We start from the raw sequence: 24,104 nt of genomic DNA on the forward strand, positions 1-24,104 counted from the left end.
ATGCGATCATGGCTGATCATCCAAATTCAGTACCCGGTCCCTGCTTTCTCCCCATACCCCTTGATCCCTTTAGCCTTAAGAAATATATCCAACTCCTTCTTGAATATATTTAATGAATTGGCCTCTACTGCCTTCGGTGGTAGAGAATTCCACAGGTTCACCACTCTCTGGGTGAAGAAATTCCTCATTTCTGTCCTAAATGGCCTACCCCTTATCCTTAGACTGTGACCCCTGGTTCTGGACTCCCCGACCATCGGGAACATACTTCCTGCATCTAGTCTGTCCAGTCCTGTCAGAATTTTATAAGTTTCAATGAGATCCCCTCTCATTCTTCTAAACTCCAGCGAGTACAAGCCCAATCGACCCAATCTCTCCTCATACGTCATTCCTGCCATCCCAGGTATCAGCCTGGTGAATCTTCGCTGAACTCCTTCCATGGCAAGAACATCCTTCCTCAGATAAGGCGACCAAAACTGCACACAATACTCAAGATGTGGTCTCACCAAGGCCCTGTACAACTGCAGCAAGACATTCTTATTCCTGTACTCAAACCCTCTTGCTACTATCCAGTAACAATAAGAGGATTCATGATTCAGCACAGAATTCCAGGTTAATTGTGCGTAAGAGCACATTTCTATTCACAAGTGGACCTTTTGTATTGGATACAAGTAAAAGGTATCTGGAGTGAACCTGAATCATGACACAAGTCATAGGGTTCCTGCAGCTGAAGATTTTTTACTCATTGTTAATAAATATGGATTTTTTAAAAAAAAATTTTTTTTATAAAACATTGCAATCTGTAACAGAAGATATTATTGGGTTGACCACTTTAGTCTGAGGAAGGAACAGAGTGAACATAAGTTTTTCCAATATAGATTACCGACACACATAAATCAGTGTTCCCAAGTTTACAAGGCAATAAATGGCGTATCGGTGAATAACAACAGGGCTGAGGCATTTTGTGAGGAAGACAATTTGCAAAGTGACTTCAGAAACTATAGTGCCTATTTTTGTTACACCACAATAACATTTACAAATCAAAATTAAAAGCACATTATATAATTAGTACCCATGCTCCATAGACAATGCTGACTCATGGTGGGGTACGGCTGCATGGGCAGCAGTCATCCTCTGACAACTTGTCCTCACCCAACTCTATTTCTAATCTCTTCCAGCCCTATATTCTCTTCTTAAATTTCTCGGACTCCAGCCTTCTTAATTGGTGACAGAGCTTTCAACCACCTTAGTCACACTCTCGAAAAGTTCCTCCCTACAAATTTCTGTCTCACCATCTCTAAGATTCTGAAGTCCCATCTTTTCCATCAAGCTTTTGGTCACTCATCTTAATCTCTCCCTTCCAGATCAGCATGCATTTCCTTTACACCTATTTGTGAAGTATTCCTTTACATTAAAAAGGCACTAGGTAAATGCAAGTTCTTGTTGCGGTTGTCTCTTTATGAATCATAAGCCTAGACATCAACTGTCTGCAGGTTATTCAACCACAGGGACCCTACAGCCAAGCCCATTCCCATCTCGCCCAACATCCACACTTTTCAGAAGGCGACACTGAATAATGATGAGGAATGGTAACCGTCCCCAAATCATGGGTGTCCATCGCCCCAGTTGAGATTTGGTAAGTTTTAAAATATTATTACTGACAACATCACATGGGTTCAAGTGAAAAGTAAAGGAATTAACCGTGCCTTTAATAATTAGTGCATAATGGAGCGGAAAGTGGTCAGAAGTAATGGGAAAGCTGATCAATACAATGGCATGTGGGCTATTGAGGCCGAGCAAAATCACACATCTGAACCCTCACTCAGGACTACTGTGCACCATTCAGCTTCTGCACAGTCAAACCGGACAAAAATCCCTTTGTGAAACGGAGAGTGCAAAGTACTAACATCTGTTGGCTCTTTCATGATACAAATGCAGATTCCATATTGTGGTCTGTGGAATACAAAACAATCCCATTCACAACTCCCCAAATGGCTCGGTTACAACATTGTTTAATCCATTATGTACAGCATAACAGTAAGAAGTTTTACTCACCCTTTCACTTCTTATAGAGCCTGTCACGTCGTCATCATTTAAATGCCGTTTAAATTTAGGCGGCATGGTTACTGTCTGATGAAATGGCCTTTTCCTCAATCCGAAGTGCAACAATTGTTCAACCTAGAACATATAAAAGTGTATTATTAATGGTACTTACTGGGAGCAGGAGTAGGCCATTCAATTTGATCATGGCTGATCTATACCTCAATTCCATTTTAAAAATTCATTTTATGGGATGTGGGCATCGCTGGCAAGGCCAGCATTTATTGCCCATCCCTAATTGCCCTCGAGAAGGTGGTGGTGAGCCGCCTTCTTGAACCGCTGCAGTCTGTGTGGTGAAAGTATTCCCACAGTGCTGTTAGGGAGGGAGTTCCAGGATTTTGACCCATCGATGATGAAGGGTCGACGATATACTTCTAAGTCAGGATGGTGTGTGACTTGGAGGTGGTGGTGCTCCCATGCGCCTGCTGCCCTTGTCCTTTTAGGTGGAAGAGGTCGCGGGTTTGGGAGGTGCTGCCGAAGAAGCCTTGGCGAGTTGCTGCAGTGTATCTTGTAGATGGTACACACTGCAGCCACGGTACGCCGGTGGTGGAGGGAGTGAATGTTTAAGGTGGTGGATGGGGTGCCAATCAAGCGGGCTTTGTCCTGGATGATGTCAAGCTTCTTGAGTGTTGTTGGAGCTGCACTCATCCAGGCAAGTGGAGAGTATTCCATCGCACTCCTTACTTGTGCCTTGTAGATGGTAGAAAGGCTTTGGGGAGTCAGGAGGTGAGACACTCGCCGCAGAATACCGAGCCTCTGACCTGCTCTTGTTGCCACAGTATTTATGTGGCTGGTCCAGTTAAGTTTCTGGTCAATGGTGACCCCCAGGATGTTGATGGTGGGGAATTCAGCGATGGTAATGCCATTGAATGTCAAGGGGCGGTGGTTAGACTCTCGCTTGTTGGAGATAGTCATTGCCTGGCACTTCTGTGACGCGAATGTTACCTGCCACTTATCAGCCCAAGCCTGAAGGTCATCCAGGTCTTGTTGCATGTGGGCATGGACTGCTTCATTATCTGAGGAGTTGTGAATGGCACTGAACACTGTGCAGTCATCAGCAAACATCCCCATTTCTGACCTTATGTTGGAGGGAAGGTCATTGATGAAGCAGCTGAAGATGGTTGGGCCTAGGACACTGCCTTGAGGAACTCCTACAGCGATGTCCTCGGGCTGTGATGATTGACCTTCAATCACCACAACCATCTTCCTTTGTGCTAGTTATGACTCCAGCCAGTGGAGAGTTTTCCCCCCGATTCCCACTGACTTCAGTTTTACTGGGGCTCCTTGATGCTACACTCGGTCAAATGCTGCCTTGATGTCAAGGGCAGTCACTCTCACCTCACCTCTGGAATTCAGCTCCTTTGTCCATGTTTGGACTAAGGCTGTAATGAGGTCGGGAGCAGAGTGATCTTGGCGGAACCCAAACTGGGCATCAGTAAGCAGGTTGTTAGATAGTAAGTGCTGCTTGATAGCACTGTCGATGACACCTTCCATCACTTTGCTGATGATTGAGAGTAGACTGATGGGGCGGTAATTGGCCAGATTGGATTTGTCCTGCTTTTTGTGGACAGGACATATCTGGGCAGTTTTCCACATTGTTGGATAGATGCCAGTGTTGTAGCTGTACTGGAACAGTTTGGCTAGAGGCGCGACTAGTTCTGGAGCACAAGTCTTCAGTACGATAGCCGGGATGTTGTCAGGACCTATATCCTTTGCTGTATCCAGTGCGCTGAGCCGTTTCTTGATATCACGTGGAGTGAATCGAATTGGCTGAAGAGTAGGTTCTGTGATGGTGGGGACTTCAGGAGGAGGCCGATATGGATCATCCACTCGGCACTTCCGGCTGAAGATGGTTGCAAACACTTCAGCCTTGTCTTTTGCACTCACGTGCTGGGCTCCACCATCATTGAGGATGGGGATATTCATGGAGCCTCCTCCTCCCGTTAGTTGTTTAATGGTCCACCACCATTCACGACTGGATCCATATCCCTAGATAATCTTACCCCATTTACTCGCCTTTGATCCATATCCCTAGATTCCCTTACCTTACAAAAATCTACCAATCTCAGTCTTGAAAGCTTCAATTGCCTCAGCATCCACAGCCTTTTTGAGGTGAACATTCCAAAATTCTACCACCCTTTTATGTGAAAAATGCTTCCTGATTTCGCTACTAGATGGTCTAGCTCTAATTTTATTATAGCCCCTCGGTCTTTATTCCCCCACCAGAGGAAATATCCAATTCCTTTAACATTTTAAACACCTTGATCAGATCACTCCTCACTCTTCTATACGCAACAGAATACAAGCCAAATTTATGCAACCTGTCCTCGTAATTTAACCCTTTTAGGCCTGGTATTATTCTGGTGAATCTGCGCTGCACCCCTTCCAAATCCAATATGTCCTTCCTGGGATGCAGTGCCCAAAAACTGAACACAGTACCCCAGATGGGGTCTGACCAAGGCTCTGGACAACAGATTATTGCTATAATCTTATTTATTAATGCTGTGAAACAGGAAAACAGGCGACTAAAAAAAAAGCACTGCAGCTAGTGGTATAGTGACATTTTCGAGAGCTGAACTTTCAAGACCCCGCTTTGGAATTGTTTTTGTGTGCAAGTTCCAAACACAAAATATATGGTTCTAATTTAGCACCATCATTGGAAGCTCAGCAGAGCAGCAACAACATTTTACAAGAGATTGCAACACAGATTTTCCACAATTTACTTGCACTCTTCACAAGTTCAGCAAAACACCACTGTATAAAAAAAAAATAAAACCATGAATCAAAAGGTTCTGAGGTGTGCACTGATCACTACAAATGGTCAAAAATCATTTGAATAGTTTAACAGCAATTACATATTTGAAATGAATCAGATGGCCCTTCACTAAACTCATCTGCATTTATTAATTTTGCAGCACAATAGTATCATTTGGAAAAGTGTCCATCACATGTTTGCTAAAATTCTCTGTACAAATGTTGAACACTCCAATTCTGAGCAAGTTATCAAGGAATACTAGAACACAGCAAAATCCTTTATCAAAATGATGCCTCCCATGTCACACAACACAATCCTGTTAACCTCCTTTCCACTCAGGTGACCTCGTCTTATGGTGAAATTCCGAGGAAATAATGTGGCAGTAAAGAAAGTTTTCTGGCTATCAGAGCAAATTCCTTCACAGGAAACCTTACAATTGGGAAGTGTGGAAACAAAAACATAGGTTCTTTTCCATATAGGGATTTAGCCTGGAGATATATTTCCCTACTTAATCAGTTGCCTCATCTTCCCTAGCCAAGAGTGTAGAAATGCACAAGGCAGAAGAGATCACTGCAGTCCATTTGGCCAGTTCCAACATTCCAAAAAAAACACATATTGCTATTGCTAAGACTACCAAAGTGTCCCCATTTGTTTGGCCAATGCTGCAGCACATCTTTCATTAAACCAGGGAAGCTGCGTTTGATGGAATATACAGAACTATATTTGATTTGCTTTCTCTAAATCCAAATTAATTCTTGATTTTGTGTCCAGTGCACAGAATTCCAGTTTGAGAAGACTGCTACTGATGTTGTCCCCATTAGCACCGATTCTTGAGCTTCGTGGTGCTTTAAAAATACCAACAAAAGGCAACTTAGACGTAGGCTAACTGATAATCAGCTGTGCCACTTGGCAATTTGAGGGGATCAAGGGAGTCTATCAATGTTCGTTATAAGTTGTCACTACCTAAAGTTAGAAAACTAAACCAGTTGACCAAAACCATTAGCGACGCAAAGGCCAGCATACCACTGGTGATCTAATGTTTCCATGGAAACCGAAATAGCCTCACTTGAGCAGATACAGGACTTGTACAGAGGAATGGTACACCTAGGGAATTAGATTGATAGAATTCTGTCAAAGAAATCTGCCAAGTAAACAGAAACAGAATCACACAACGATGGATAGCAAACTGCTGACAAAAATGAGGATGCTTTTATCCAAAGGACTTCAAAATGATATTTAGTTCCAAATTTTGCCCATAGAGTGAAGTCAATGGGATATAATCAAGCAAGAGAGCAATTAACTCATTTAAAGAATGCCAAACCAGACAGGCATTTGGACTGCAATTTATTTTACAAGAAAATATTCTATCTAGAGTTGAAGAAAGAACTTTATGTAGTGCCTTTCACATCCTCAAGACATTCCAAAGCACTTTACAGCCAAATAACTGCTTTTTGAAATGTAGTTACTGTTGTTTTATAGGCAAATGCAGCAACCAATTTATGCACAGCAAAGATCTCACAAATACAATGGGCCGGATTTTGCAGTGGGTAACGCTGGCGAACTGTCAGCGTTCGCCGTCATTACCCCTCTGAAAAGGACCGCGACTTCAGGAATTAGCGCATGCGCATCTAAACATGAAAATCCTGACATTGTGTTCAGTTATTCACTGCTCCGACACAGGCTACGCAGCGGACATCCCCCCCCCCATAGCCAGCAATCAGTGCAGTGAAACTGACGAAAACTTAGGCTTTACCGCGCTAATGTCGCTGTTAAATACCCCATTAAATGTTAACCTTGTTGGAATAGGTGTAACTGGGGTTTTAACAGCATATTGACTGCTAAACAAACCTTCTGGCCCTGAGAAACTAATGTTTATATTTGTGGGACATCAAATTTCTCCATTATGATAAAAATTACAATTTTTTAAAAACTTACATTTTTTTCAAGCTTGTTCTACTTTATTCCCATGTGAGAATTCCAATCTTTATTTCACTCTCTGTAACACTTTTAAAAAGTCCGGATAAAAGCAGCTATTCAGTTCCTGGTTTGCTGTCTGTGAGAATTCTTCAATGTGATTGTCTGCTTAGATAGCTTACTGACGCCACTTCAGCTCTTCACTGGGAGTCCCCACAACAGAGCGCTGTAATCAATTACATGTCGAAAAAGGCAAATTTCTCGCCACAGAGATCGCGAGATTTCTGTGGGCAGTTTTCCTCGGGGCCAGCGGTGAGCACCTTTGCTTCACTGCTGACCGCAAATTACAAGCCAATGAGTTAATTGACAAGAAAATCTGTTTTTTTACATGATAATTGATGAATGTTGGCCAGGACACTGGAGAAAGCCCCTGCTCTTCTGCGAACAGGCAGACAGGGGCCTTGATTTAACATCTCATCTGAAAGACGACACATCCATGAATGCAGCACTCCCCTCAGTACTGTCTCAGCCTAGATTATATGCTCAAGTCCTGAAGTGGGACTGGAACTCACAACCTTCTGATCCAGGAGGCGTATGTGCTACCATTGGGCCATGTATTTTGGGGCGGGGGGGATATTTACTTTGCATAATTTTTTTCCGTGGCAAATTTGATGTTTTTTTTTATTCATTGATGGGATGTGGGCGTCGCTGGCTGGCTAGGCCTGCATTTAGTGCCCATCCCTAATTGCCCTCGAGAAGATGGTGGTGCGCCGCCTTCTTGAACCGCTGCAGTCCATATGGTGTAGGTACACCCACAATGCTGTTAGGAAGGGAGTTCCAGGATTTTGGCCCAGCGACAGTGAAGGAACGGCGATACAGGTCCAAGTCAGGATGATGTGTGGCTTGGCGGGGAACTTGTAGGTGGTGATGTTCCCATGCGTCTGCTGCCCTTGTCCTTCTAAGTGGTAGAGGTCGCGGGTTTGGAAGGTGCTGTTGAAGGAGCTTTGGCGAGTTGCTGCAGTGCATCTTGTAGATGGTACACACTGCAGCCACAGTGCGCCGGTGGTGGAGGGAGTGAATGTTGAAGGTGGATGGAGTGCCAATCAAGCGGGCTGCTTTATCCTGAATGGTGTCGAGCTTCTTGAGTGTTGTTGGAGCTGCACTCATCCAGGCAAGTGGAGAGTATTCCATCACACTCCTGACTTGTGCCTTGTAGATGGTGGAAAGGCTTTGGGGAGTCAGGAGGTGAGACACTCGCCGCAGAATTCCCAGCCTCTGGCCTGCTCTTGTAGCCACAGTATTTATATGGCTGGTCCAGTTCAGTTTCTGATCAATGGTAACCCCCAGGATGTTGATAGTGGGGGATTCAGCGATGGTAATGCCATTGAATGTCAAGGGGAGATGGTTAGAGTCTAGCTTGTTGGAGATGGTCATTGCCTGGCACTTGTGCTTTCAGTTGCCTATCAAAGGTTTTCAGTGAATCCAAGTATTATTAGTACTTGAGTGAGGTACTTTTGTTGAAATAATGACTCCAAAAAAGTTACCTTTGGCGCTGTTGTGTCCCCTCAGCCACTGTACTGCTCACAAACTCCATACTTATCAACCTGAACTGCTAAATTACTGTTCTGACTTTTCACACTCCACCTTGCCCCTCGCCACTCAAATTTTTGCCACTGACAACCCAAGGGTCCTGATTAGTGAGCAGAGGGAAAGATCAGAGTCGAGGGAGCTTTATTCTGCACCTAAACTGTCGTACTTGGGTGCCCCAACAGTTACAGAACACTTGGCCTTCAATACCTCGTTATTCAAATGGGAGAAATCATTGCTGTAAAATTAGCCTTACAGATGAATAAAGGGACCACTGACTGAATTCCACCGAGCTGTGACACAAAACCATCGCGCAGCACAGAGAAAGGCAGGTCCCACACCATTTTTAGGAATGACTATTTTCAACTTATTATCTTCTTAGGAAAATAAATACAGAATCCAAGGGGGTAATTTTAACCTAAATCACCGGGTGGGAAACCCACAAGACCGAGTGGAATGCTGGATTTACAGTCCGTTCGATATTACTCTCCGCTGACTTCAATGGAAAGTAAAATTGGGCGGGGTGTAAAACCGGCGTTACACCTGATCCCGTCTGTTCCCCGACAAGTAGGTTAGGTTAAAATTGCCCCCAAATCTTTACGGCCAGTGGGGGGTAAATCAGTTAAACCTGAAAACTCAGGAAACATCCTTATAACGTCTTGTTACAGTTTCCCCCTGTGGTTAGCAGTTTAAGGCAAGACAACGTGGGGAGGCACATTGTAAGAAAATCAAAACCATACTGAAATGAGGACAATAGTTTACTCTAAACAGATATCAGCCTTGTGTAAACTCAATATCCATGTCAATTCAGTGGGTAAGCAATTGTGGGATCATTTTTGTTAAATAGTGTATTCCAGTGGGAAACACGCCATACTTTTTTTTTCCCTTTTGAATCTTAAAAAGATATGCTACATTATTCAAATATATGATAAAAGTATTGTACCAGTTATCACAGAATCACAGAAACCCCACAGTGCAGATGGAGGCCATTTCGGCCCATCGAGCCTGCACCGACACATATCCCACCCGATCCCCGTAACCCCTACACCAACACATATCCCACCCGATCCCCGTAACCCCTACACCAACACATATCCCACCCTATCCCCGTAACCCCACGTATTTAATCCCCCTAACACTAAGGGTCAATTTATCATAGCCAATCAACCTAACCTGCACATCTTTGGACTGTGGGAGGAAACCGGAGCACCCGGAGAAAACCCACGCAAACACGGGGAGAATGTGCAAACTCCACACAGACAGTCGCCCGAGGCCGGATTCGAACCCGGGTCCCTGGCGCTGTGAGGCAACAGTGCTAACCACTATGCCACCGTATCTGATGAAATTCAAGTTACTGCAATTTTACATTAATGACAGATTCTCTTTGAACAAGGAGTCACTGGAGTCTTCCACTGATCAATATTTTAGAAGTATAATTAGCATACTTCAATCTTTAAAGGAAAACTGTAGTTTTACTACAAGTAGTAGTTTGAAGTAGCCTTATAGCCCATGAGTAGGTACAGTAATTAATGTCTGCAATGCATATGGTACCGTCTATTTCTGATGTTACAAAAAGCTTTACAAAGAATTGAACAGTTTAAAAATAGCCTTATAGAAAGAAGAATATTAAGCTGATCACGTCTTGGGGCATGGAAACAGTCCATCTTGGGCATCCAAGTAGCACAGTTGAGATGCAGATCAAAGCTCCCTCGACTGCACCCCAACAATATGACTCAGTCCCAACCTTAGAAGCGCACCCTTTACTGTACTAGTTCAACAGTGTTTCCTTTACAACATCGGACATCCTGTGACCTCCTGAGTGAGATTGTCAAATAGTGCCAAATTAAGGGCAATTCCACTTCCAAATTAATTTAGAACCTATAGAGCTGGCATACAGAGGCTTTCATCCCTGATCTGACCCCTACAGCCAGAAGATGGAGGTAACTTTCATCCTGGGCTGGACTGGATCCCAGAAGTAAAGGCCATTGTTTAAACCACTGTACCATTCAGTCCAGATTCTCTATTTTTAATATCATTAAACCCTCCCAAAGCACATGTGATATTATACCATTAAAGTCTACAGAATGTGTGCTGTCTGAAAACTACAATCACTTAATAATCAAATGTAAGAAATCACACAACACCAGGTTATAGTCCAACAGCTTTATTTGAAATCACAAGCTTTCGGAGCGCTGCTCCTTCGTCAGGTGAAGGAGCAGCGCTCCGAAAGCTTGTGATTTCAAATAAAGCTGTTGGACTATAACCTGGTGTTGTGTGATTTCTTACATTTGTCCACCCCAGTCCAACACCTGCATCTCCACACCATGACTTAATAATCACTAAACTGAAATCACTTAAAAATATTAAAAAGTTCCAGATGGCTAGATTGATGCTGCAAAAACATTTTTGTTTCTCATTCTATGAAGCGACTTGTTATGATCTGGAATGCACTGCCTGAAAGGGTGATGGAAGCAGATTCAAGAGTAACCTTCAAAAGCGAATTGGATACTTGAAAAACAAAACTCTGCAGGGCTACGGGGAAAGAGTGGGACTAATTGGATAGCTCCTTCAAAGACCCGGCACAAGCACGATGGGCCAAATGACCTCCTTCTGTGCTATATGATTTTATAATTCTACCTTAACATTAACTTCAAATTTGATCAGTATCCTGGTCACCATAATCTCTAACACTCAAAGCCTAATTTTACCATATTTAATACAAAATGATTAGGATCCATTATTCCTTCATTATTTTCAATATCACATCTCTTCTCCACACCCCTGCCCCCCCAAACCTGGAAATGGCTAGTGCCCTTTTAAAAAAAGTTTCAGTCCAAGGATATAATTGAGCAGATTGGGCCTATACTCTCTGGAGTTTAGAAGAATAAGAGGTGATCTCATTGAAACAAGGGCAGCACGGTGGCATAGTGGTTAGCACTGTTGCCTCACAGCGCCAGGGACCCGGGTTCGAATCCGGCCTCGGGTGACTGTCTGTGTGGAGTTTGCACATTCTCCCCGTGTTTGCGTGGGTTTTCTCCGGGTGCTCCGGTTTCCTCCCACAGTCCAAAGATGTGCGGGTTAGGTTGATTGGCTATGATAAAATTGACGCTTAGTGTTAGGGGGATTAAATACGTGGGGTTACAGGGATAGGGTGGGATATGTGTTGGTGTAGGGGCTACGGGGATCGGGTGGGATATGTGTCGGTGCAGGCTCGATGGGCCGAAATGGCCTCTATCTGCACTGTGGGGTTTCTGTGAATCTGTGATTCTGAGGGGGATTGACAGGGTAGATGCTGAGAGGTTGTTTCCCCTGGCTGGAGAGTCTAGAACTAGGGGGCATAGTCTCAGGATAAGGGCTCGGCCAGTTAAGCCTGAGATGAGGAGGAATTTCTTCACTCAGAGGGTTGTGAATCTTTGGAATTCTCTACCCTAAAAGGCTGTGGATGCTGAATCGTTGAGTATTTTCAGGGCTGGGGATAGACTGATTTTTGGACTCTAGGGAAAGAAAAAGACTTGCATTTATACAGCGCCTTTCATGACCACCGGACGTCTCAAAGTGCTTTACAGCCAATGAAGTACTTTTGAAGTGGAGTCACTGTTGTAATGTAGGAAACACAGCAGCCAATTTGCGCACAGCAAGCTCCCACAAACAGCAATGTGATAATGACCAGATAATCTGTTTGCTATGTTGATTGAGGGATAAATATTGGCCAGGAAACTGGGGATAACTCCCCTGATCATCTTCGAAATAGTGCCATGGGATCTTTTAAGTCCAGCTGAGTGCAGGCGGGGCCTCGGTTTAACGTCTCATCCGAAAGGCAGCACTCCCTCAGCACTGCACTGGAGTGTCAGCCAAGATTTATGTGCTCAAATCCCTGGAGTGGGAGCCTTGGCCTTGAACCCACAACCTTCTGACTCAGAGGAGAGTGTGCTACCACTGAGCCATAGCTGACACTAGGGGAATCAAGGGATATGGAGATTGGGCGGCAAAGTGGAGTTGAGGTCGTAGAGCAGCCATGATCTTACTGAATGGCGGAGCAGAGTCGATGGCCGTATGGCCTATTTGTGCTCCTAATTCTAATGTTATGTTCTTATATAAAAACAAATCTAGACTGCAATTTTAGGGCTATAAAAATAGCATTACAAAAGATCATGTACAATAATGGCCTCAGCTGTGAGCATTCAAAAACACTCCTGATTGCCTTAAACTAGTAGCTTACCGACATAGTCTTTAAAATGCAATCAGTAACAGAGTGGAAAATAACTTAAAAGGTCACTAGTTCCTGCAACTGTTTAGTAGTACCATTTCCTCATGATGAACCAGACAGCCCGTCCAGTAAATAAAAGTTGTGGAGGATGGGTGCCCCACCTGCACACTGCTCCTTTACACCACCAGTACTGCACTTACTGTTTAAGAATCCAAAAGCAGGTTTCAATTTTATTATTCAGCTCTCATACATTCATTATGCAGTACATACAGGGTCAAGATGGCACATTAGTGTAGGAAAGAATTGCTTTCAAAGGGAAAGTAATACAATGGTGAAGTTTTAACAAAATAGAAAAGTGCCAATGAAAGAAATACGCAGAAGAGGGTGGAAACACTGTTGGAGTCAAATAATAAGGGAAATACAGGAAACGAAAGAATACATCCACTCCAAACCAGGACTACTTTTAAGCTTTAAAAATGTTTTCAGAACCCCATTGCTACTTCGAGACTTGTGTTTATTAGCAGCTTATTTGGGATGGATAATACAGGACCCATTAATGATGGCAATTCTATCACTCCTTAACTGTGCTGTAGGAAACTATCACTATATTTTCAAAAAGAACTATATTTTCTGTTAAATGAACCTGGGTAGGGCTCTGCGCGTCAGAAACATTGTATGCAGGAACCAATTCAGGACCTGTAGAAAAGCAGCTGCATGAACTTGTATTCCTGCTAGTTGATACAACACTAAAGGATAATATCCATCTAAAGGGCTGGGGGACATTTTAGACCAAGTTCACTTGTGTTTACAAATGATATTAAATCAAACACAATAAAAACTCAATCATTTTCTACATTACAACTGTGACTACACTTCAAAAGTACTTCATTAGCTGTACAGCACTTTGGGACGTCTAGAGGTCGTGAATGGCTGTATATAAATGCAAGTCTTTCTTCCTTTACTTTCTAATTGTTTCAGTTCGAATCCAATTTAATTGAGACCACATATCTCTTCAACTGCCAGTACAAACTGCATCAAAATGATGAGACCTGACAACTCTTACTATGAGTAATTGTGAATGATTGCAGCCTGTACTACTTCAGGTTCTCAACACCATCACTTAGTCCTGCAGGAATAGTCACTTACTGTGACACACTACTCCAGAGGTTGTTTATACTTTCAACGTTTGCACTTTAAACTACTTTACAGCACTGCCCCATTGTTGCACTGTATCAAGCTATATTCAATATAGTTAACAGTACATTGGGCACACTTAATGGGCCTAGTGACAACTGTAGTGATCTAGGTGGTACTTCTCAAAAACAATGTTTCCTTTGCACCAATTGCAGTTATATTACAGATAGAGTAAAGTCAAAGCAAGTACCAGACTACCTTCTGCTGGTGATCTCTCACACCCACCTCCCAAACCTGAGGCCAGTTTGGCCTGTTATCCTGCACATTTTACATTGTTATAAAGCAGAATCTGCTGCATAGCAATACAAAATGCACAGCATAATTGGCCTAAACATTGGGTTCACTTCCATAAAAACTCTTAAGCCATACAGATCAGAAGGTCCCAACTTCAATCCCTGCTGAGCTAAGCCAACTGATCTAAATTGCAACGGCAACTGGGCCTACAGTCGGTTTCAGTGTCCTTGGGCTTGTGGGGATGGGGTGGGAATCGAACCTGCCAGTGGACCCAGAACTGATTACTATCCAGTGACTCCAGCTGGAAATTGCACACATGAGGCGATCCAAGGCCTGCCAACCTTCACTGACCAAGCTCAAGAATAGTCACTTGGGCCTTGGAACCATATTCCAACAAATGCCAGCATCTTCGGGAGAAGAATTGGCAAAACCAAAAACTCAATCTCTTTATAAAAAAAAGGATTATGAGCTGAGTGCTTCCAAGATTACAAGGATCCCTTTATTCATCGTCAAAGCTTCACTTTCCATTGCAGTACTCCAGTGCAATACCAAGGAGTGCTGCACTGTCAGAGATGCCATCTTTAGGTTGAGACGTTAAACCGAGGCCCCGACTGCCCTCTGGACATAAAAAATCCCTCGGCACTATTTCAAAGAAGAGATGGGGAGTACTCCTCAGTGTCCTGGCCAATATCTAGCCCTCAATCAACATCACTAAAACTGATATAACAACAGAAAATGCTGGAAATACTCAGCAGGCCAGGCAGCATCCGTGGAGAGAGAAACAGAGTTAATGGTTCAGGTCTGGGACCCTTCAGCAGAACTGGAAAAAGCTGGAGGTGTAACAGATATAAGCAGGTGCAGAGACAGGGGGGGCGGGGGGGGGGGGGTTAGGAGGGGAGGAAGAAATAGAAAGAACATCCTGTACTTTTGTAACAGGCAGGAAAGATAAAATGTTGCAAATGGGAATGGCAAAAATCATACTGCATGAAAAAGGGGGGCAGGGATAATTATCTGAAATTGTTGAACTTGATGTTGAGTCCGGAAGGCTGCAAAGTGCCCAATCGAAAGATGAGGTGCTGTTCCTCGAGCTTACGTTGAGCTTCATTGGAACAATGCAATAGGCCGAGGACAGAGAGATCAGAGTGGGAGTGAAGCGGTGAATTAAAGTGACAGGCGACCGGAAGCTCAGGGTCACCCTTACGGACTGAACGGAGGTGTTCCGCAAAGCGGTCGCCCAATCTGCGTTTGGTCTCCCCAATGTAGAGGAGACCGCATCGTGAGCAGCGAATACAGTATACTAGATTGCAAGAAGTACAAGTAAATCGCAGTTTCACCTGGAAGGGGTGTTTGGGGCCCTGGACAGTGGGAAGGGAGGAGGTAAAAGGGCATGTGTTGCATCTCCAGCGCTTGCACGGGAAGGTGCCAGGTGAAGGAGCAGGGCTGTTGGGGGTGATTGAGGAGTGGACCAGGGTGTCGCGGAGGGAGCGGTCCCTTCGGAATGCTGAAAGGGGAGGTGAGGGGAAGATGTGTTTGGTGGTGGGATCACGTTGGAGGTGGCAGAAATGGCGGAGGATGATCCGTTGAATGTGGAGGCTGGTGGGGTGAAGGGGAACCCTATCGTGGTTCTGGGAGGGAGGGGCAGGGGTGAGAGCAGAAGTGCGGGAAATAGAACGGACACGGTCAAGGGCCGTGTCAACCACGGTAGAGGTTATTATCTGGTCATTATCTCATCGCTGTTTATGGGATCTTGCTGTGCACAAATTGGTTGCTACCTTTCCTACATTACAACAGTGACTACATTTCAAAAGTATTTCTTTGGCTGTAAAGCACCGAGATGTCCCATGGTCATCAACAACAACAACTTGCATTTATATAGCGGCTTTAACGTAGTAAAACATCTGAAGGTGCTTCACAGGAGCGTCATCAGACAAAATTTGACACCAAGCCACATAAGGAGAAATTAGGACAGATGACCAAACACTTGGTCAAAGAGGTAGGTTTTAAGGTGCGACTTAAAGGAAGAAAGAGAGATAGAGAGGTTTAGGGAGGCAATTCCAGAGCTCAGGGCCTAGGTAGCTGAAGGCCAATGGTGGAGCGATTAAAATCAGGGATGCGCAAGAGGCCAGAATTGGAGGAGTGCAGATATCTCAGAGGGTTGGAGGGCTGGAGGCAGTTACAGAGGTAGGGAGATGCGAGGTCATGGAGGGATTTGAAAACAAAGATGAGAATATTAAAATCAAGGCGTTGCTCAACTGGGAGCCAATGTAGTTCAGCAAGCACAGGGGTAATGGGTGAACGGGATTTGGCGCGAGTTAGGATACAGGCAGCAGAGTTTTGGATGAGTGTAAGTTTATGGAGGGTGGACGATGGGAGTGCATTGGAATAGACAAGTCTAGAGGTAACAAACGCCTGGAAGAGGGTTTCAGCAGCAGATGAGCTGAGGCAGGGGCGGAGTTGGGCGATGTAGGTGATGGAGAGGATATGTGGTCGGAAGTTCATTTCAGGGTCTGTACGACACCAAGGTTGCAAACAAGCTGGTTCAGCCTCAGACAGTTGCCAGGGCAAGGGATGAAGTCAGTGGCTAGGGAATGGAATTTGTGGTGGGGGCCAAAGACAATGGCTTCGGTCGTCCCAATATTTAGCTAGAGGAAATTTTTGCTAATCCAGTCGGACAGGCAATGTGACAATTTAGAGACCGTGGAGGGGTCGCGAGGTGTAGTGGTGAGGTAGAACTGGGTGTCGTCAGCGTACATGTGGAACCTGACGTCGTGTTTTTGGATGATGTCCCAGAGGGGCAGCATGTAGATGAGAAATAGGAGAGAGCCAAGGATAGATCCTTGGGGTACACCAGAGATAACAGTGTGGGAAGAGAAGCCATTGCGAAAGGCGCTACATAAATGCAGGTTCTTTCTTTTTACCCCAATGACAGCAAAAGGCTCTCGGTAAGGCCTCAGAGCGTCGGCGGGAATTCAGCGGCGGCAGCGGGGCTATAAAAGGCTCCAGAGACCAGGTAAGGCTTACTAATCTCCGAACTCGGAACTCAGAGGGAAGGAGGTAAAAAATAATTGAAGTGTGACGTCACCAGAAAGCAGGTAAGTGATTGGTATTTCACTTGTTAAACTAAAACTCTGTGGTTTATAGTTTCTAAGGTGTGATATTCATCATCTAGAATCGGGGCGGAGGGTATTTAAAAGTAATATTAATAAATTTAATTAATTACATAGAATGGGAGAGCAGGTGATGTGTTGCTGCTGCAATATGTGGGAGCTGGTGTACACCACTGATGCTCACGGTGATCACATTTGCAGTAAGTGCTGGCTGCTCGAGGAATTCCGGCTCCGTGTTGAAGAGCTGGAGTCTGAGCTTCAAACACTGAGACACATCAGGGAGGGGGAGAGTTACCTGGACTCTGTGTTTCAGGAGGTAGTCACACCAATTAGATTAATTAATTCAGATGTAGTCCGTGGCCAGGGACAGGATGGTGTGACTAGAAGTGAGGCAGGTACGGGGATCCAGGAGGTAGTGTTGGAGGAGCCGCAGCCCTTGCTCTTCTCCAACAGGTTTGAGGCTCTTACTCCCTGTGAGGATGGGAACGGGGACTGCGGGGAGGATGAGCAACCTGGCCACAGCACCGTGGAGCGGGGGGGCGTTAAAAGAAATGTTGTAGTGGTAGGGGATAGTACTGTTAGGGGGATAGATAGGGTTCTTTGCAGCCGAGAGCGAGAGTCCCGAAGGCTGTGTTGCCTGCCCGGTGCCAGGGTTAAGGACATCTCCTCTGGACTGGAGAGAAACTTGGAGTGGGAGGGGGAGGATCCAGTTGTCGTGGTCCATGTGGGTACCAACGACAGAGATAGGACAAGGAAAGAGGTTCTGCTGAGGGAGTTTGAGCAGCTAGGGGCCAAATTAAAAAGCAGAACCACAAGGGTAATAATCTCTGGATTACTACCTGAGCCACGTGCAAATTTGGCTAGGGTAAATAAAATTAGAGAGTTAAATGCGTGGCTCAAAGACTGGTGTGGGAGAAATGGGTTTTGCTTCTTGGGACACTGGCATCAGTACTGGGACAGGAGAGAGCTGTTCTGTTGGGACGGACTTCACTTGGCCAGTGCTGGGACTAGAATCCTGGCGAATCGAATAACTAGGGCTGTAGAGAGGGCTTTAAACTAATTAGTGGGGGGGGAGGTTTTAAGAGAGCGAAAAATAAAAATGACAGCGGAGAAGGCAATAGAGCAAGGTAGCAGTGGGGGAATTAAAAACCAGAGCGTGTCAGGAAGGGACAGAATGTATATACAGGAAACTTTGTGCTATCCAGCACCCACGGGACCGAGCTGCTGCCGTTGCCTCAAAACTTCCATACTCTCCAGAGTTAATGTTGAGAGATACGGAGATTCTTATCTCCGTATTTGACAACAAACACTGTTGCTTAGCAACAGCTTCTAAACACTTGGGTGTGGCCCTAAAGCTCTGTAGCTGAAGCTGTTGCTATAGCTACAGACCTTGCACAGCTTGACTGTTCAAACAAAGCAAAAAAAACCCCAAAAAGAATAAAAAAACGGCTGCTGATTTTTGCCGGTGGCTCCCGATTGCCGGATAGCTCACCTCCGGATAGCACAAAGTTTCCTGTAATGATAAAGGTAAAGTAGTAAAAGGGATAAAAGCAGGAATAAATTGTCAGAAAACATATTTGAAAGTTCTTTATCTGAATGCACGCAGCGTTCGTAACAAAATAGACGAGTTGACGGTAAAAATAACTACACATGAGTATGATCTGGTGGCCATTACGGAAACATGGCTGCAAGATGATCATGACTGGGAACTAAACATACAAGGGTATTTGACAATTAGGAAGGACAGACAGGAAGGAAAGGGAGGTGGGGTTGCTATGTTAATCAAGGATGGAATCACTGCAATAGTCAGAAATGATATTGGGTCAAAGGATCAGGATAGTGAAACAGTTTGGGTGGAGATAAGGAATAATAAGGGGAAAAAGTCACTAGTGGGCGTAGTCTATAGGCCTCCTAACAGTTGCAACTCTGTTGGTCGGAGTATAAATCAGGAAATAGTTGGGGCTTGTAATAAGGGAACAGCTATAATCATGGGGGATTTTAACTTTCATATTGACTGGACTAATCAAATTGGGCATGGCGGCCTTGAGGAAGAGTTCATAGAGTGTATTAGGGACGGGTTCCTTGTATGTAACTGAACCAACCAGGGGGCAGGCAATCTTAGATCTGATCCTGTGTAATGAGACAGGATTAATAAAAAATGTCCGAGTAAAGGATCCCCTTGGAATGAGTGACCATAATATGGTTGAATTCCAAATTCAGTTTGAGGGTGAGAGAGTTGGATCTCAAACCAGCGTACTGAGCTTAAATAAAGGAGACTATGAAGGTATGAGAGTAGAATTGACTAAAGTGGACTGGGAAAACAGATTAAACTGTAAGACGGTACAAGAGCAGTGGTCTACATTCAAGGAGATATTTCACATCTTTCAAGATAAATATATTCCACTGAGGAAAAAGGGGAGTAAAAGAAAAGACAGCCATCCGTGGCTCAGTAAAGTAATAAAGGATAGTATCCGACTGAAAACAAGGGCATATAAAGTAGCCAAATCTAGTGGGAGGATAGAAGATTGGGAAGCATTTAAAAGCCAGCAAACAATAACTAAAAGATTAATTAAGAAAGGGAAGATAGATTATGAAAGTAAACTAGCAAAAAATATAAAAACAGATAGCAAGAATTTCTACAGCTATATAAAAAGAAAGAGTGGCAAAAGTGAACGTTGGTCCCTTCGAGGATGAGACCGGGAAACTAGTGGTGGGGAACATGGAGATGGCAAAGACGCTGAACAAATATTTTTTAACAGTCTTTACAGTAGAGGACACTAAAAATATCCCAACACTGGACAAACAGGGGGCAATGGGGGGGGGGGGGGGGGGGGGGAGGAGCTAAACACAATTAAAATCACTAAGGAGATGGTACTCGGTAAAATAATGGGACTTGAGGTGGATAAATCCCCCGGACCTGATGGCCTACATCCTAGGGTCTTGAGAGAAGTGGCGGTAGGGATTGTGGATGCATTGGTGATTATTTTCCAAAACTCCCTGGACTCAGGAAAGGTCCCGGCAGATTGGAAAACTGCTAATGTAACACCCTTATTTAAGAAGGGGAAGTAGACAAAAAGCTGGAAACTATAGACCAGTTAGCCTAACATCTGTGGTTGGCAAAATGTTGGAGTCCATTATTAAGGAAACAGTAACAGAGCATTTGAATAAACATAATTTAATCGGACAGAGTCAGCATGGTTTTATGAAGGGGAAGTTATGTTTGACAAATTTGCTCGAATTCTTTGAGGACGTAACATACAGGGTGGATAAAGGGGAACCAGTGGATGTAGTGTATTTGGACTTCCAAAAGGCATTTGACAAGGTTCCACACAAAAGATTACTGATCAAGATAAAAAAAAATCACAGGATTGGGGGTAATATACTGGCATGGGTGGAAGATTGGCTATCTAACAGAAAACAAAGAGTTGGCATAAATGGTTCGTTCTCGGGCTGGCAATCAGTAACTAGTGGTGTTCCGCAGGGGTCAGTGCTGGGACCCCAACTCTTTACAATCTATATTAACGATTTGGAGGAAGGGACCGAGTGCAACATATCCAAGTTTGCCGACGATACAAAGATGGGAGGGAAAGCAGTGAGTGAGGAGGACATTTAAAACCTGCAAAAGGACATAGAGAGGCTAAGTGAGTGGGCAGAGATTTGGCAGATGGAATATAATATTGGAAAGTGTGAGGTTATGCACTTTGGCAGAAAAAAAATCAAAGAGCAAGTTATTATCTAAATGGAGAGAAACTGCAAAGTGCTACAGTACAAAGGGATCTGGGGGTCCTGGTGCATGAAGCACAAAAAGTTAGTATGCAGGTGCAGCGGGTGATCAGGAAGGCCAATGGAATCTTGGCTTTTATTGCAAGGGGGATGGAGTGTAAAAACAGGGAAGTCTTGCTGCAGTTATACAGGGTATTGGTGAGGCCACACCTGGAATACTGCATGCAGTTTTGGTTTCCATATTTAAGAAAAGATATACTTGCTCTCGAGGCGGTTCAGAGAAGGTTCACTCGGTTGATTCCGGAGATGAGGGGGTTGACGTATGAGGAAAGGTTGAGTAGGTTGGGACTCTACTCATTGGAGTTCAGAAGAATGAGAGGCGATCTTATTGAAACAGATAAAATTGTGAGGGGGCTTGATCGGGTGGATGCGGTGAGGATGTTTCCACTGATGGGTGAGACTCGAACTAAGAGGCATAATCTTAGAATAAGGGGCTGCCCTTTCAAAACTGAGATGAGGAGAAACTTCTTCACTCAGAGGGTAGTAAATTTATGGAATTTGCTACCCCAGAGAGCTGTGGAAGCTGCAACATTAAATAAATTTAAAACAGAGATAGACAGTTTCCTAGCAGATAAGGGAATTAGGGGTTACGGGGAGAGGGCAGGGAAGTGGACGTGAGTCTAGATTCGGATCAGCCATGAGCCTATTGAATGGCAGAGCAGGCCCGAGGAGCCATATGGCCTACTCCTGCTCCTACTTCCTATGTTCCTATGTTCAAAAACCTTAACCACTACCAAATATTTTTCGCCCTCTACATTGAAGGTTACAGCTTTTCCTGTAATATATATTGGCCATTGAATCCCAGAATCTGGAACAGTGATTCCCAATGACACTCTTCCCCAATCTGAAAATATAAATCGCTGTGTATATGGAGAAGCACCGGCCCCGGCGGACCGGCCCGGCGACCCGGACCGCACCGGCCGGGCCCGGCGACCCAGACCGCACCGGGCGAACCAGCCCGGCGACCCGGACCGCACCGGCCCGGCCAGGCCCCGCGGACCGGCCCGGGCCGGCCCGGCCAGGCCCCCGCGGACCGGCCCGGGCCGGCCAGGCCAGGCCCCGCGGACCGGCCCGGGCCGGCCAGGCCAGGCCCCGCGGACCGGCCCGGGCCGGCCAGGCCAGGCCCCGCGGACCGGCCCGGGCCGGCCAGGCCAGGCCCCGCGGACCGGCCCGGGCCGGCCAGGCCAGGCCCCGCGGACCGGCCCGGGCCGGCCAGGCCAGGCCCCGCGGACCGGCCCGGGCCGGCCAGGCCAGGCCCCCGCGGACCGGCCCGGGTCCGGCCAGGCCAGGCCCCCGCGGACCGGGCCCGGGCCGGAACCGGCCAGGCCCCGCGGACCGGCGCGGCCCGGCCCGGCCCGGCCCGGCGGACCGGCCCCGGCCCGGCCCCGCGGACCGGCCCGGCCCGGCCCCGCGGACCGGCCCGGCCCGGCCCCGCGGACCGGCCCGGCCCGGCCCCGCGGGACCGGCCCGGCCCGGCCCCGCCCCGCGGACCGTCCCGGCCCGGCCCCGCGGACCGTCCCGGCCCGGCCCCGCGGACCGTCCCGGCCCGGCCCCGCGGACCGTCCCGGCCCGGCCCCGCGGACCGTCCCGGCCCGGCCCCGCGGACCGTCCCGGCCCGGCCCCGCGGACCGTCCCGGCCCGGCCCCCGCGGACCGTCCCGGCCCGGCCCCGCGGAACGTCCCGGCCCGGCCCCGCGGACCGTCCCGGCCCGGCCCCCGCGGACCGTCCCGGCCCGGCCCCGCGGACCGTCCCGGCCCGGCCCGGCCCGGCCCCGCGGACCGTCCCGGCCCGGCCCCGCGGACCGTCCCGGCCCGGCCCCCGCGGACCGTCCCGGCCCGGCCCCGCGGACCGTCCCGGCCCGGCCCCGCGGACCGGCCCGGCCCGGCCCCCGCGGACCGGCCCGGCCCGGCCCCGCGGACCGGCCCGGCCCGGCCCCCGCGGACCGTCCCGGACCGGCCCCGCGGACCGGCCCGGCCCCGCGGACCGTCCCGGCCCGGCCCCGGCCACGCGGGACCGGCCCGGCCCGGCCACGCGGACCGGCCCGGCCCGGCCCCGGCCACGCGGACCGGCCCGGCCCGGCCCGGCCCGGCCCCGCGGACCGTCCCGGCCCGGCCCCCGCGGACCGTCCCGGACCGGCCCCGCGGACCGTCCCGGCCCGGCCCCGCGGACCGTCCCGGCCCCGGCCCCGCGGACCGTCCCGGCCCGGCCCCGCGGACCGTCCCGGCCCGGCCCGGCCCCGCGGACCGTCCCGGCCCGGCCCGGCCACGCGGACCGGCCCGGCCCGGCCCCGGCCACGCAGACCGGCCCGGCCCGGCCACGCGGATCGGCCCGGCCCGGCCCGGCCACGCGGACCGGCCCGGCCCGGCCACGCGGACCGGCCCGGCCCGGCCACGCGGACCGTCCCGGCCCGGCCACGCGGACCGTCCCGGCCCGGCCACGCGGACCGTCCCGGCCCGGCCCGGCCACGCGGACCGTCCTGGCGACACGGACCGGCCCGGCCCGGCGACACGGACCAGACCGGACCGGCCAGGCGACACGGACCGGCTCGGCCACACGGACCGGCTCGGTCACACGGACTGACCGGCCCCGGCCCGGCTCGGTCACACGGACTGACCGGCCCGGCCCCGGCTCGGTCACACGGACTGACCGGCCCGGCCCGGCTCGGTCACACGGACTGACCGGCCCGGCCCGGCTCGGTCACACGGACTGACCGGCCCGGCCTGGTGACATGGACTGACCAGCCCGGCCAAGTGACACGGACTGACCGGCCCAGCCCGGCTCAGTGACACGGACTGACCGGCCAGGCCCGGCTCAGCGACACGGACTGATTGACCAGCCCGGCTCAGTGACATAGACTGACGGGCGTGGAAGCCCCCAGGCCGGTGCAGCGGCTGGACACTCCGGGGTTGTTGTGTGCAGGCGCGGCCTGCTCCTCCAGCCGCCTGTACGCCGAGCCTCCGCCTCCCCCACCGCCTTACCTTCCGTCAAACAGCAGCAAACCTTTCAATCCAGCGGAGTTTATTGATGTCCCGGCCGGCCCCGGGGTGGCTTGTCAGTAGGAACAGCGCACGCAGAGAGCCGACTCACAGCTCGCGAGACCCGCGCGGCCCCGCCCCCTCCTCGTCTCCCTGGGAACCTGGAGACACCATGAGAGAGACCCGGAGGGGAGAAGCGGGGGGGAGGAGGGGGGAGAAGCGCGCGCGGGGGGGAGGGGGAGAGAAGCGAA

At 48.3% G+C, this 24,104-nt stretch overlaps 1 protein-coding gene across 2 annotated transcripts in view; it reads right to left on the minus strand.

The window, feature by feature from the left end:
• vamp4 (vesicle-associated membrane protein 4) overlaps nt 1-23,981 on the minus strand; it is a 91,517-nt gene extending 67,536 nt beyond the window's left edge. Inside the window, exons 1-2 of one of the 2 annotated variants that reach the window (XM_085982309.1) lie at nt 23,857-23,981; nt 2,053-2,175 (exon numbers count right to left, since the gene is read on the minus strand). In XM_085982309.1, coding sequence (XP_085838435.1) covers nt 2,053-2,118 — 66 coding nt within the window. In that variant the 5' untranslated portion in view covers nt 2,119-2,175; nt 23,857-23,981. The remainder of the gene's footprint in view (nt 1-2,052; nt 2,176-23,856) is intronic. The other variant, XM_085982310.1, reaches the window with a different exon arrangement.
• Nucleotides 23,982-24,104: the final 123 nt, after the last annotated feature.

The sequence above is a fragment of the Somniosus microcephalus genome, chromosome 3 (assembly GCF_052327205.1).
Source record: "Somniosus microcephalus isolate GS21.2 chromosome 3, FLI_Smic_1.0, whole genome shotgun sequence".
NCBI lineage: Eukaryota > Metazoa > Chordata > Chondrichthyes > Squaliformes > Somniosidae > Somniosus > Somniosus microcephalus.